The sequence below is a fragment of the Colletes gigas genome, unplaced genomic scaffold (genome assembly GCF_013123115.1).
Source record: "Colletes gigas isolate AHSC1104 unplaced genomic scaffold, ASM1312311v1 Colletes_gigas_Sc00052, whole genome shotgun sequence".
In the NCBI taxonomy this organism is placed as follows: Eukaryota; Metazoa; Arthropoda; class Insecta; order Hymenoptera; family Colletidae; genus Colletes; species Colletes gigas.
Window position 1 is genome coordinate 317,335 of NW_025106681.1, and position 16,485 is coordinate 333,819.

At 34.9% G+C, this 16,485-nt stretch overlaps 1 protein-coding gene across 1 annotated transcript; it reads right to left on the reverse strand.

Annotated features, from left to right (window-relative positions):
- Positions 1–2,201: 2,201 nt before the first annotated feature.
- On the reverse strand, positions 2,202–7,739 carry LOC122403436 (piwi-like protein Ago3). Its single transcript, XM_043406960.1, has 12 exons — positions 7,609–7,739; positions 5,993–6,320; positions 5,530–5,712; positions 4,933–5,131; positions 4,557–4,870; positions 4,213–4,474; positions 3,766–4,119; positions 3,452–3,702; positions 3,234–3,384; positions 2,959–3,159; positions 2,702–2,893; positions 2,202–2,613 (listed from the first exon to the last, which is right to left on the reverse strand). The coding sequence occupies exons 2-12, from the start codon at positions 6,283–6,285 to the stop codon at positions 2,284–2,286; spliced, it is 2,730 nt and encodes a 909-aa protein (XP_043262895.1). The 5' UTR covers positions 6,286–6,320; positions 7,609–7,739; the 3' UTR covers positions 2,202–2,283.
- Positions 7,740–16,485: the final 8,746 nt, after the last annotated feature.

The following is a 16,485-nucleotide window of genomic DNA, read 5'->3' on the forward strand; positions in this document are numbered from 1 at the left end:
TATCGTGTCGACTAAACACCGCAATGCGGTGGATCCTCCCGGAGGTCATTCAAGTTGCGCTACATCCTTCTAAGAAACGTAAGTTATCGATGATCAGAGTCGGTTAAAATGTGCCTTTTAAATAGTTGATAATAAATGCGTTATGTTATCGCCGTGTCTGATCCATTATAATTTTAACAAAATACTACGTATTAAATTTCTAAAAAACCTGTATCCAGGAACACTATTTTCTTGTTGTGTTTCTTTGGGAATATAAATTCGATTTTATTTAAATTAGTTTATTTGAAATAAACATAACTAGACCCAGATACTATTGTAAATAACAGTCGCCAAATGGAATACGACTAAAATAACATGAAAACTTAAGAAATAAAATACTTAAAAAAAAAAGTAGGTTAAACCTGATTCCAGTTTTTGTACACTCAAAGGTGGTAGATCTCACGACTCTGTAATAATTTAAATTGTATACTCTTCAAGTCTGTATGAAAATACGTATGTACTTTAACTATTGTTTAAGTTGCAAGAAAGAATTGCACAATCAAATGTAAGCATATGATTTGAGCAACAGTTTGTGAACCTGATACTTTTCTTTGTATTTCCCCTACTTTATTTTTACTAATAAAGAGTTTTATTAGACTACTCAAATAAAACTATATTATTTCTTAAATTTTCGTGTCACAGTTGAAATATTATTCTATTTGCATTTACTTTAATATACACTTTTTAAAATAATATTTTTAATACTACTATTCCAGATTTTACCCAGCTCTGATTTTTAGGTTATTTTAGCCTTGTTTTCATCAAGACAAAATATTTGAAATATTTTACATACTTCACGATTGGCAATGAAATATTCAGTTGGCACTTTGAAAGTTTTAATCATAGTAAAATATTTTTGTTTCATTTTAACTAGAATACAATTATTTTGATTTCTTAAGTTTTCATGTTACATTCGAGATATTAGTTCATTTGCATATGTTTTAGCATTTATTATTTAAAATATATTGCAATTGTATTGCTGGTATATCAAGGTTAGATTTCGATAAGTTTTAATCGTAAATGAAATTGTGTTCGAATTCAAGGGTGATTTTATTTTTATGGTTAGAAGAAATTTAATATGCTGTCGGTAACAGTAATGCATTTATCTATGCATCGATCAATGAATGACTTAACACAACTGTGAGAAATACATATTAACATAATTGAAAACGTGCGCGACACTTAGATCGTTTCAATTTTCAACCATTATAATATTCGGTACGCCACTGCTTCCTTTAATGTCTCACACTGACATAAGGCGTTGTAATATAGAGACGTGCGCTTGCACGAACATATATGCGTGCTTTTAAGTCAAGGTGGACGACTATGGATACACGCATTTTGTTCGCGTCGTTCTAGGTATTGGATCCTCATCGGCAGGGTCGTTTGTAAACACATTCGTAATCACATAAATAAATTCCACTACACTAATCGGTCATACTAATCGTTTTTAACAGTGTTGCTAAAAATATAATTTCTAATAGTGATTCGTAATGTTACGTAACATTAAAATGAAACATAATTGCGGTTAAATTTACATTAAATCAAAAGACAAGTATGGTCGTTAAACTTATTTGTGTAATTCAATGGTCCTGTTATATGTAGATTAAGGTGAAGTACGCGTTTGATAAAGCCGCTAAAATATTAGATATTCATACACAAGGTCCAGAGTTCGTACTCAACCAACGTTTCTTTGTATGTGATTCACACCGCTCGTTTAAGAGTTTTAATTTTAATAATTGTTAGAAATGTATAAAATATTTATCTTTTATTAAAAAAGAAAAAAAAAATGTATAAAGTTTATGCATATACAAATAAAATATTTAAATTTATGTTGAACGAAAAGTACTTATATTTATGCAAATTTAAGGTTTTTATTAAAAAATATTAATTACAAAAATAATAGTATTTATTAACTTAATGGAACATTCTTTTTGTGTACTTAGCATGATTTTTAAGATAATAGATGTATAATTTATTTATTATTGAAATAAAATACTATGAACTTAAAAAATATCTGAATAAAAAAAAATGTATCAATTTTTTGTAATTCTGTTTGACAAATGTATTCGAAACTGAATCAACAGTGAAGATATGTATATAAATATACCAATTCTATTTTAACTAATCGATTAAATAAATATCTAATGTGTATTGTGTGTACTATCTTTGGTGTTAACTATATGATATGTACATTTACAACTTTTTAATAAGATTAATTAGTCATGGATAGTAATATGTACCTTATAAGTAATACAATGTATCAAAAAGTGATTGATGAGGTTCCAATTGTAAATTTTGCCCAACAAGAGAAACCAACTTGTGGGCATACTGACAGGGAGCTGGAACTTTTATAGTACCAGGCCAATTATAATACAAGTGACAAAGCTTGTATGTCAATCGTTGTATATGTTCAGCTTTCATATTTTTATTATCATAGATAACAATATAGTGTGTTGGCGACACTGTACCCATTCGTATATTCTGGGACACCAAAAAGAAATCATAAAGATCAGACCTTGTTATATTAGAATCCACGATTGTTCCTGGTGGCGGATTTATCAGGCCTTGTTGCTAAGTATACATAAATAAATTAGCATGATTAAATAGTACGAATTATTACTATTTCTTTCTTTTTTTTTTTTCTGTTTTTTAAACTTACAGATTTTGCAAATATTCGTGTATTAATACGTTTTTGAACTACTATAACAGTTAAAGTTGGTTGATAACTTGATTCTATATTTTTAAACGTTGCTAACAACTGTTTCACTTCATATTTAGTAACAGTTTCTAGTTGGCCATCGCCAACACCATCCCGGTACACAATAATACGATCTGGGTACCGTTTATTGTGCTGTAATAAATAATGTAATGATATTGCAGAATTCTAATACATATACAATATTAATCATTAGTTACCTTGTAGTAAGCTTTTATTGCTGAAATTAAGCAGATCTGTAGCATATCAACTAATTCTTGATTTCGACCTTGTAAACAAATTTTACTGTGCCAAGTTGTTAGTAGTCTATCTAAGCTTGCTACAAAACCTGCGACGCTTCCTTTCATTTGTTGACCAACACCTGCATGATACACATCTATTCCACATATCATGCAATTTTCCTAATACATTGAAATTTAGTATTCATATCTATTTTTTGTACATGAAATTAAAGTTATAAGTATTTAATTCATACCATTGGTATGGCCAATGCCCAAAGTGCCCCACCTAATTTACAGCTAATTTGCAAAGCAATTTTTTCCGTTATACTTTTCAACTTGTCAGCACGACTAATAGTTCTGGACATAACTACTTGAGATGGTACAGGCATTTCTACGCAGCACACTCTAAGATATAAATAACGTAATTACAATAGGAAATAATAATTTCAAAATGTAAAAAATAGCAATCTACCTCTTTACAGCATTGTATCGGTCAGTTCGATTTGTAGGAAAAATAATGATCACCAAACTCAGTGCCTTGTTAATGTTTGCACGTAATTCTTTTATGTATGTCTCAACTCTATCATCTTTTAAACAAATATTGTTTGGATCCATAACTGATAGACCCATAGCTTTTGACACATTTCTGAACATACCAATAAATTCCTGTGTACATCTTGCATCTTTTTGACAGTATAAGATACACCACTGATTCAAATTAGGCTAAAAATTAAAAATACAATTAAAATGTGATGTTACCAAATTATATACACATAAAGTACTTACAGTTCGTAGTATAGCATTTCTACACATTGCAGAACTCCATTCGGCAGGTTTGTGAGATGGAGGTGTAAATTTTCTATTATTTCCGAATATAATTTCTTCGGGTTCGAGAAGTCTTCCCGCGAAATCGACTAAATCAGTTTCCAACTGTAAGCCCCAGTCAGCTAATATTTGTCGTGATATTTCGTTATTCTGTATCTCTTGAATAAAATGTCTAAATACATCGCGGCGAGCATTTGGTGACATTTTAGTTATTACATCCAGGTCCTTCATTACTCTAAAGTCCGAACGGATACTATCGGTAAGACTTGCTATGTAACATAACTCAGGAATTAATAGTACCAACTGTTCCTGTGTCTATATTTAAAATTTACATAATTAAAGCGATTAATGTTTAAATTTTCTATTCATACGTACAATTGTTAAATAATGACTGTAAAAATTACTCACTTCGCCAGTTTTTAATTTGATTTTAGCGCAATTAATTAGAAGTGGCTGTTTTTGGTCATTTATTTGTAAGTTCCAGTGCTGTTTATAATAATCTAATAAAGATATTTCGTTATCTCCTTTTTGAAACGTGCATTTTGGATTTTTTTCCCATGCAACATCATCAATGCGATAAGTTCTATTATTGTATCTCGTGAAAACAGATAATCCGATTAATTCTTTCATTGCCATGTTTTGATAATTTGGTTTATTCGCAAGTTTAATCCTATATTATGGTGGTTTGTAGTAATATTAAATTCATTTTATAATAGCTGCTGGTACTTAACAAAATTATTTGTGAATCTTACATTACATCACGCACTGTTTCTGTTCGCATGACACGATGCTTTGCATCTATACATAACTTTAGGCCTCCTTCGTATTCATTGACAGCTGTAACATAACCAGGCCACACTTCCAATTTGTGTTGTGGCACCGATTGTATACCCTTTGGGTTGAAACTGTGACGACCAATGCGAACTAAACTAAGGACTCGCATAACACGACCAAGTAAAATATTGAAAAATGAAATGTTCTCAGTCATACTTTGCTCTTTTTTGTATATTACGGTAAGCGTTACAACTGATTGATCGATAGGATGCGTAGAGTGAAAAGTAGTTATCTAAAAATTGTATGTCATGTACATTTATGTACTTACTTTCTGTTATTACTATTTTTACTTACATCGTCTTTTAATCTTTGAGGCAAATAAAGTGTAACACCATCAAATATTTTCGTTCGTCCAACTACTTCTAACTGTTGATTAAGAAGTTTTGAACGAAGTGGCCTTGAATCTATGTCAGGATTAAATTTCACTTCGTAATTGAATAAACCTTTTCCATGCTCTAATTTGAGATTTATATAATTTGCACTTAACTGAATCCTAAAAGTTTATTACTATTTTTTAATTCATTCTACTACTATTTTGAAATAATCTAGCACAATGTTTCCAAACTGGAGCCTGTATTCACTAAATTTTCCTATATTTATTGTGTACATTATTTTAATGAACAACATATCAAAAGTTTAAATAAATAAGAATTTTAATTATACACAGTTTCTTTTTAGAAAACCATTTAAAATATATTTCAAAAATAATAATTGAATTCTACTCTAGAGGGTTTACTAAAAGTATTTTATTATTGGATGGGTTAGCAGAAAGATCTAGCAAATACAGTAGTGCCCACTTAAATGACCACGCTTGTGACCAACCGCAGTCATTTATGTGGGCATGGTTATTTTAAGTGGGCACTACTGTATTATCCAGAAATATTAACTTACGGTTTTCCCCCAGTTCCTTTTCGGTTAACTGGCTCAGGTCTTTGATATGATGACTTAGAATCTTGAGCATATTTTTTACTAGCAGTTTCTTCTATTGTAATATCTGATAATTTACCTAATACTCCTGCATCATCACCAGAAGATGCAGGAATGCTTGGTTGTTCAATGGTTTGTCCAACTGAACTGTAAAGATACGTTACGATAATTTTGATGTAGAAAATTTTATGGAAATATAAGAAATATAAGCCACCTTAATTGTACGATGGGCACTACATAATTATACAATGATGTACATATTTATCGCAGTAAGCTTTATATTTAAGTATTATTAATTTTACTATTTAAACAGACAATATCAAATAAACTAGAAGTGATAATTTGATTAGATTTAAGCAAGTGCATTATGAATTATTCTATTTGGCTTTTAGTATTAAAAAATTAAATTTATATTTTGAATGCATACCCCATAGTTTTAATTCGGCTAAGTAGAGATGCTCTACCTTGACCAACAGTTTGTACAGATGTAGAGCTTAGTACTTCAGATTTCTTCATTTTCATTACATCCAACAGACAAGCTCTTCCCTTTGCTATTGGACAAGGAGTAATCACATCGGCAGCAGAAGTGCTGGCTATCGACGAAGATGGAACTACAGCTGCGGCTGTGGCTGCAGCTTCTGCATCTGCTCTCTCTTTTAACATTTTTAAAAGGGCATTTCCTCTTCCCAAGCCAATCTTTTTATTTTTTTCATGTTCCATTTTTTATATTTCCTATCTAATTTTTATAGATGAACCTAATAAACAACAGTTAAAGAACATTATAATGGCTAAGAATAATATTATTTGTTATATAATTTAAATAAATAAAAATAATAAATATAAAGATTACATTGTGCAATTTAAACTGGTTATATGTAAAATTTGGCAAGAAATAGAAAAAACTGTAAAGGGAAAAGTTGAACCATACGACATTGTCTATTTTTCATTCCGTGTAAAAATGTATTAGGGTATAATATTTAAAAAATTAATGTTTTGTAAAATATCATTTTTTAAGCTATACATTCTGTAAAAGATATTCCACATATTCATTGTAAATATTTGCAAACATATAATATGCCAGCAATCAATAACATTCAGCCTTTCAAAGGCAATACCTCAAATAATCAACAAATTTTATTTATCGTCACAGTAAATTAAAATTTAACTTATCAAAAATGTGATGTGTTAGAATATAGTGACACTCTAATAATTGTTCTTGAACACTTTTTTTCACAGAATATTTAATGGAGTTGATACAAGTAAAACAAAAATACATATGTGATTCTATTTAAAAAGAAGTATATATGCATTTTTTAAGGGGTTTATCACACTTATAAAACGAACAAATCCCTAGAAAAATGGACAATAGCCATGCCATTTAACTTTATTTTTCTATTTCTTGTCAAGTTCTATAAATAATATAAAAGTTGTCTTAGATACAAATTTCACAAAGATAAACTAATAAGAAAAGCTTACAGGTTAATGAAAGTTTAGTGTACTAAAAACTTGTTTAAAAAAAATATCTTTTCTTATAACCATATTATTGTTTATATCTAATACAACATTTTTCATAATTATTATGCTGTGTGTTTACTAAAATTTATTGTGCAATGAGGGCGTATACAATGTATATTTATTTTAGAAAATTTGAATAAAATTTGTACATTATGTATATTAAATAGTAAAAAAATCGTGACACGTGTATACATGCCTGATTTATTCTATTATAAATTAATAGAAAACTGAATTTTGTTATCTATTTTACGATAAACATAATGAAACTTCAATATTTAAATAATAAATAATATTCATCTAAATTATTTCATTTATGAATAATGAAATATAAATATGAAGGTTATTATCGGGTATACAGATATATTAAAAACTTTTTCTTACAAAAATCTTCACACACCATAGGAATACTTGTTTAAATAAAGCTTTCAGTTATATTTCTTTGATATTTATTTTGAAGATATCATTTAAATATGTAGAAAGAAAGAACAATAAATATGAGGAACGAGAATGAATTTATTTGTTACTTACCTTAAAATATAATCTTCAAACAAAGAATCTACAAACTTGTCAAAAAACGCAGATACATGGTTGCCGAAATAACTGATTCGAAATAATTCTACAACGAACGAAATGTTTGTTTCTATCAAAATGATCACCAGATTTTGCTACCTTTTGTATCATGTTACAGCTGACACATAACAATTTATAAATAATTAAAATTAAATATGCACATTTTCATATTGATACAAAGTAGATTAGCAATAAGGGATTTTTATTAATAGAAATTATTTATCGTGTAATTATATGCTATGTTAAGAGATTAACGATTTATTCATCATAAATTATACAATATTTAACTAAATTCTTTTTATTTATGTATTTTAATATCATAATATCATTAAATAAAAGGAAAACTTAGAAAATAACAACAAATGGAATAGTCAAAGGTTAAGAAGAATTTACATTTATTTTATTAGTGATGGGGAATGTTTTATTACATATTGCGAATTTGCAAAGAACATTTTATAAAGCTCTGTGCGGAACATAAAATGTGGTGGTAGTTAGGATTTTAAATTTGAGTGGACAAGAGTTTTCTATAATATTTATATATAATCATTGTTTTATTAAATGAAAAAGTAACAGCCGTTAATAGAAACTAATCTAGGCGATAATTATCGCTTACATGAAAATGAAAAAACACTAGATCCATGAAAAGTGGGATCCAGAGATGCCAGAAAAGCACCGCCGGGTGCACACGCACACATGCCAGATACGCGTACGTGAGCTCGTGGAGTTTCGGAAAGTCGACAAAGGCAAACTGACGCATGCCCTCTTTCTCGATTCTCCGAAGCTGCCCGAAGTAATTTCGGATCGCCTCGTGGGAGTCGAGAGAGAAAGGCTCACATTTGCCTTCTCGCTCTAAACAACTGAAATCCGACCTCCCGTCAACGGCATACGACTTGGATTCTCGAGCCGAGATTCTCGACTGCCCACGCATTTTTACTTTCCGACCTATGTAGGCGCACATAAGCAAAGTACCCATAATGAAAAAAAAATTTTGTAAAATTTATTTTACGGAAATACACGTTTTAAGACCTCCTGATCATATTTTAATTATTGAAAAAAAAGACATTTTTTTTTATTTCCATGTATGAGCACACATATGTATATTATTAATACGATTTTTGAAAATCAAAATACTTTAAGATTGAAAATTAATAAATTAAAATGAGATTCCCCTCTTTACCAGTATTGTGCACGCTGTGGTATTTTTCAATAAGAAGAGTACTTACTTTTATAACATAAACAAAACAGTAGAATTAATAATTGCAGAAATTAATTAATAATGATTTTCCTCGATTGTTTTGAAATAACCGTATCAATTGGTTATGACGAACTAAATAGAACTAACTAGAAACAAAGGAAAAGTGATCCCGTTTGCCAGTTTAATACAAAGTATGGGTTGTATCTTAAATTTTAAAAGGACATAGTCGAATATTTTTAAAGGTACAAAACATAGCGTTTCATTGTAGAACAGTAACATAAGTTAGCAGGTAATGTCATAAAACTGTTTTTCCCAGCTATATCCCTTTTTACCTGAAGTATAAGGTAAAAAGTACGAGCTACAAGGTACGACTATCCGAAAATCGTTCACATTTTATCAATGTAAATGAAGCGGCCTTTCCATCAGAGTTAAATACAAAATTTTGTAATTTCTGTGAAAACAAAACTTTCAGTAAATGTACGTGGTGCTTGAAATTTTTATGTTTTGACTGTTTTTGTGAAAAGTACCATCCAGATTCATGTACTTCGTACATTGAAAATAACATATGTTAAATGAAATCGGTTAAAAACTTTAAAAAAAAATATTCGAAGGTCAGACAAAAATATAATGTCATATTTAGTGTACGATTAAAGTATGATTGAAAAAATAAAAAAAAAAAGTTCCAGCAGGGTTCGAACCAGCAGAGCAGAAGAAGTTCGGAACTTGCAGGAAAAGACCTCATCACTCACGCCACGCTGATTAGTGGTGAACATAGTTCTATTTCTGAAAATAAGTACCTGTAATAACTTTAATAATATCTCAAAGTAAAACCTAACCCAAAACCTGGTACCATTCCAATTTTTCCTTGTTAGAAACGAGTTTTCAATTTGTCTTAGCGAAAATCGCAATCACATTTTGCACATTATTCTAAAACATTTGTGGTATTCGTTTTCAATGCGATTTAAGTAAGCATGTAATGTATAAGATTTCATTTAATGTTTTCTTTTCTAGAGAAGATAGAGAAAAAGTTTATATAATTTTTTTTATATAAAATTTAATTCGTCCTAAGATTTATATGAAACATTTAAAAGATTTTTTATACATTATGCCTATATATCGGAACAACTATGAAACAAGAGGTATAATCTGTAAGGAGTGTATGTGTGTGGCTAGGAGAACCGTTATCGTTTGCGTCGATAGGAGTGTTTAGTCTAAGCTAGAGTAGGTATCGAGTGAGGTGTTTAGGTTTAAGCTGAAATACGTTTTAGAGACTGCGTCTCGAACGTGCGTTTTGTTTAGATCATTATTATAAGATAGGAATAAGGAAGGGTCGACTTTGACTGCAGGAACGTCACTCTGTATCGAACGTTAGTCGAGAGCAATCACAGTTTTACGTTTATGATCTTTTACGTTTACGTTTTATGTCTTTCTTTTATGTTCTTTATGTTAAATAGTTAGTAAATATTAAATAATATAATTACATCGTTACGTTTAGTGTTCACGTATTTGAATCCGTCCACACGCCTTTGAAATGAGAACATAAAACTTAAATGTAAAATTTCATTTAATTTCATTCAGCTATTTATATTCAATCGTATTAATAATATACATATGTGTGCTCATACATGGGAATAAAAAAAAATGTTTTTTTTTCAATAATTAAAATATGATTAGGAGGTCTTAAAACGTGTATTTCCGTAAAATAAATTTTACAAAATTTTTTTTTCATTATGGGTACTTTGCTTATGTGCGCCTACATAGGTCGGAAAGTAAAAATGCCTGGGCAGTCGAGAATCTCGGCTCGAGAATCCAAATCGTATGCCGTTGACGGGAGGTCGGATTTCAGTTGTTTAGAGCGAGAAGGCAAATGTGAGCCTTTCTCTCTCGACTCCCACGAGGCGATCCGAAATTACTTCGGGCAGCTTCGGAGAATCGAGAAAGAGGGCATGCGTCAGTTTGCCTTTGTCGACTTTCCGAAACTCCACGAGCTCACGTACGCGTATCTGGCATGTGTGCGTGTGCACCCGGCGGTCATTTTCTGGCATCTCTGAACTATACTCAACTGAATCACAGGATCTTTATCTTATTGTTATCTAAAGATAACAATCGTAGAAAGCATGGATAAGGTATAGGATAGACTTAACCTTAAGCCGGGTCTCCACTTCTATTAGATTTGTGGCGACTCACATTCCACTCGGAATGTTGATGCCTAGGAACGTCAGGCGGCGCTGCAAGCGCCAAGAAAAAGGTTTCCACTCTTGATGGCGAAAAGCATAGAACGGAAGACAGACAAACAACTTCCGTCCCCGTTCAGATTCGCTTACGACTGCTCGTACTAAGATTCAAAGATTATTGTTGTTACCAAGTATCCGTTGTTGTTATTTATTGTTGAATAAAGTTTATTGTTAAAAATACATAAACTCTCTACACCGAACGATCACGAAATATATACGTGTGCTCGTGGATTAATTCCACCAACGAAGAGAGCCACAGATTATCCATAGCCGACTCTGGTACTGGAGTCCGTTTAATTATATTCTGCTTTATACATATATACGTAAAGATTATATACCTATATAATATAATAAAGAATATAGATAATCTTTATTTCAAAGAAAACATAAAACACCTTAGGCTACAATAATTCCATAGGTCTTATTTAACGAGACTTTTCGTGTTATTGTTGCGTGACCACGCGAACGTAGCCCCAGAAATATAATAATCGATAGGTAAATTAGGAGCGAAATTCAAAAGCGGATGGTTATGCGTGATTGAGAGAATATTGTTAAGGATGCGCGATGCTGGTGGCACGCGTGGGAAAGATCTTGGGTAGAGCTCGAAAACAGGAAGAGGACACCAATTAGCAGACCCCGAAACGAATCGCGAGTTTCTTGTAAGTCACGTAACCTCTTGAAAAGGCCTTGTCCTTTTGTTAGTCTTAGGAGCGTCGATCGACTCCAGAAATGTTGGCAACGCTAAGGAAGTCATAAATTTCCTTCAAGGGTTGTTCTCTCGATCCTCGGAGCAGAGCCTATTTTCTCTTCCCACGTAGGCACCCCGCTGTGTAACGGAAAAGCGCGACTCCACCGAGTTCCCACCACCACCCGAAGACGGAGGGAAAGTTAGACGCCGATTCGCGGGGGCGTGCGTGCATCGGAAGGACGGCCTACCGCTTGGATCTGATGCGTCCTTCACCCTGATTGGACTACGAGGATCTATGGGAGGACTAGGAGGATTTGGCCAACGACTTCGGCGAGGACCTCGGAGGTGACTTCGAAACGCTACGATTTTTCTTATGTCATTGCGTCTCTAACCGGCCTTCGGACCAGTAGAATAAAGTACGAAGTTACCTAACGAAAGAGTTCTCTTGTCTAGTTTTATTAAATTCCCACACTCCGACAAGCAGAGCGGTTCTGCGCTCCACGGGCACCAACCCGCGTTCTTATCTCAAATTCCCCGCTAAAATACGCGACAAAATTGGTGACAGCGGTGGGATTATTTGAAAATATACGCATTAATTTCACAAACGTTTTGAGTGATAAACTTTGCCGGCTTGTGAGTGTGTGCGGTATATACAGTCTGCACTTGTAGAACTGTGATTTTCGTAGACTCGTGAGCTGACGTTGATAAACAGCAGTTTATAATAGTGTAACCAACGCGAAAGTGCAACCTCTCCCCCTTGGGTTTTGCACGGTTTCCCTGAGGGCAAGGGTGGATGCCGGAGACGGGTGGTTTCAGCGGCCGTGCTCGCTAACCCTGAAATCACAAGCACCTGTTGGTATTTAAGTACGTATTGCTGACGATTACGAGTTCGTATCCATACTTTCGACGGACGAGAGGAGGAATCTTCCAAGGCGCCAAGGAGCCAGCGCATTCGGTGAATCAGAGGAATCATCTTCCAGGCAAAGGACCGGTGAGGGCTCACCTGAGGATTGACATTGGGACACCTACACATCGAGTGCGGATGTATGAACTATGGAAGACATCCTAGAGGCGTAACCTTAGTGTATTTCCGGAATATTAGCTGACTTTTATACATCACCTTGTTCGTAAGTTTTGATTTTAAGAGTTTATAATTATAAGGAACTATATCTTACGTGGTAAGCATAGATTAGATTCTTTCAAAATGCCGCCGTACAAGACCGGATTCGTAAAAGCTAGACAAAACCATAGGGCTGGCTTGAGTGGTAGTAGTGCGTGTGAGATGGGAGATTTAGCGATAGAGTTACATGCACCGGGGTCTTCTTCAACTTCTTTACAGTCGAATGAATTGAGCGCAATATCCACGCGAACCCCTACTCGCAGAGCTAATTTATCTCTCCTCGGTAATGAGTCAACTTCTTCAGAGGATTCAGATGCCGTGGAAATTACCGAGTTACCTTCTGATGCCACGGAGACTATATTTATGCCATTGACTTTAGCCAATGCTTTGGTTCCGCGCTTTGATGGGAAGTCCTGCTCAATAATTAAATTTGTTAACCAGTGCAAGCTCGCAGACTCACGAGTTAAGCCCGGAAATAGGATTAACTTACTCGCTTTGATCCGTAATAAAATCGAGGGGCATGCGGATCAGCTGATATCTAACAGCGATGAGCCAACTACGTTGGATGAATTGATCAGCTCGTTGAAATCTGCTTTTGCCCGGTCTTTCGATATTGATCGCGTTTATGATGAGTTAAGGAGTCCACGTCAAAAGGATAATGAGAGCATTGATGTTTATGGGGGTAGGGTAAACGAGATTTTAAATAGAGGTACGGAAGCAGCTAAGGAAAAATTCGATACGGAGCAGTTTATAGGTGTCAGGGTTCTATTGAATCGGGCAGCTTTAATGGGTTTTAGGAGAGGGCTGCGTGATAGTAATATTAGGACATTAATGATAAGGGAGAGGGAGGATAATTTAAGGAAAGCCATTGATATTGCGTCTGGGATAGAGAGAGAGTTTGAATATGAGAAACACTCGGTTTAATGTACCACCTCACCAGGAAATCAGGTGTAGTAATTGCAGGAAAACGGGACACACGGAAAGACAGTGCCGTCGGAACAGCTTCGATCATGTCCCTAAGGATACGCGTCCCCCGGCTCCCTTACTCTCCGCGAACCTAGGGGCTAACCCTTTAAACTCCAAGGGGATCCCGTCAACGGGCGCGATATGGAGGGAACCCCTGATTCCTCGCGCCGAGTCCACTGCATTTGTTACGAAACAGGTTTGAATCGTGTCGCGCAATTACCAACCATCTCCTTGACCCACAATCACTTCCACCGCGGCTCCGCTGAATTTCTGGTCGACACCGGCTCCCAACTTAACCTAATTAAACAGAAAGAATTAAAATCAGACCCACTGACTAATATTAAAGTAATTTATGCAAAAGGAGGAAAAGGAAGTAAAGTAGTTTTGGAACATACCAAAAGGGACGCTGAAAAAAATGCTGACTAAACTTTGATAAATATTTATAAAATATATCTTACCACGTGAAATTTGCGGTAACCGTCGATCGACGTCTTCCTCTGTTCGTACGGCCCCAGGGAAAAATGATAATTTATCAACAGAATCGGACGATCATCCTCTATGAAGAGGCTCGAAACGAACGAGAGGCGCGATAGGAACGGAACCCGAAAGAAGAGATATACTCTGAAAAGTTGGTCGCCCCATGTCTCTCTCCGTTATATGTGTAGATTGATTGCGAAACCGCGCGTTTAGCCGATCATCCGGTCCACGAATGCCTTTCTTTCGAATTTATTTGTAGAATTTGCGAGTATAGTAGACTATCAAGAATTAACGAAAATCGGATCGGGTAGTTCTATTATAAACGTAGTTCTTCAATTTTGAAAAGCGACGGTAGGACGTTAAGATATCAGCCGGTTACGCCTAGCGAGCGTTTCGCATCGAACAAATGAAAAGAGAGAGGCACTTTGGCGAGGTGCTAAAACCCTATCATTGATATCTTTTCCTCCGAGGAAGCAAAACGCCGGACTGGCTCTTCAAGCAGAAAAATGTCGTTTCCTGCAAAAGAAAAGTGCATATTTAAGTCATAAGACTACTCGCGGAGGAATGAAACCTGATATTGTCTGATTTGCCTATCGTAATTCCGTCGTCGCCGACATAAATTCCAGTCATGCTCCCAATTCCCAATTGAATTCCTCTGAGACAGACGAAACTCCTAATTCTTGTTCGAGGCGTCTGGAAGAGATACTCGTCTGCGCAGACGAGCCATCGATTGCAGATTCCGACGTGAACGAGAAGAACGACAGATTTCGCGAGTATAATAATGAAGTAATGGTAGCTTCTGTTTTCCTGGCGCGCGGGAAGGCAGAGGTTGGACGGAATGAGGTCAAGGGCGAAATTTTGAGAAATTTTAATGTCAACAAAGATAATACGGATTTTGAGGGATCACTCCAGCTGGACATTGTGGACCAGCTTCCATTCGGACATGGGTTGGACGGCGAGACCGAACCCCCGGCAGCCGCTTCACATTCCGTTGGAAGTGGCCTATGTTCAGTAAAGGTGCCTGCGCTCTGTCCGGCCCTTGAGGAGACATCGCAGGGCCTGCGGTATCTTGAATCGTGGCAGAGACGTGGGGAGTCTGTTAGTTTCCCAGCTTATGCTGTGGGAGAGGCTTTGATGCCGGATATTTTCTCGACTAATGTCGTGGCAGAGGCTGACGAGCCTGATAATTTCTCGACTTATGTCGTGGCAGAGGCTGTTGAGCCTGGTAAAATTGCGACCAAGACCGCACGGAGGACCCTCGGTAGAATGACCTCAATAAAATCTAAGGGAAATGAATCAGAGCTTGACGACGATTGCGATAATATGCAGAAAGAAGATAGAATATTAATTACTGATATTTTACATGGACAGACGACACACCCCTCTCTATTTCCCACTATCCTTACCACCAAAGATTATCTGTTCATGCGCAGAGACAATATCATTCACTTCCTACCTCTTGATTGTAGTATAGATTCACAAGTTAGCAAGGATTTGCTATTAAGAAATAGGTTTTCCATCGATACCTTTTAACCCTCCAGGATAATCTGACCAAGTATTCGGATGCCATTCCTTTATCTAATATTGATTCTGTATCTGTAGCAGTCGCTCTCGCCGAACAGTTTATTAGCAGGTTTGGTTGTCCTAGAGCCATTCATACGGATCAGGGTAGTAATTTCATTAGTAAAGTAATGAGAAGTTTTGCAGGATTTTTAAAATTCGTAGGATTACCTCCACCGCTTTTCATCCTCAATCATTGGGGTCTTTAGAGCGCGCCCACCGTGTTTTCATTGATTATCTAAAACATTATTGCACAAAATCAGATTGGGATGATTGGATCAGATTCGGGATATTTTCCTATAACACCTCTGTGCATGAAGCCACCGGTTTCACTCCCCATGAGCTTGGTTTCGGCGTAAAGGCCATTATTCCCACTGAATTTGCCAAACGGGAAGTTCCACGAACTTTCATTGAATATTTAGATCAGCTTTTCATGAAACTCACTACCACCCAAGCCACAGCGGCAAATAACCTTGAAAAAGCAAAAGAAAGGAGTAAGCAGTATTATGATAAGAATGTTAATCCTCGCCAATTCTGTGTAAACGATGATGTATATTTACTTAAGGAACCCAAAACCTCCAAATTCGACTCGAGC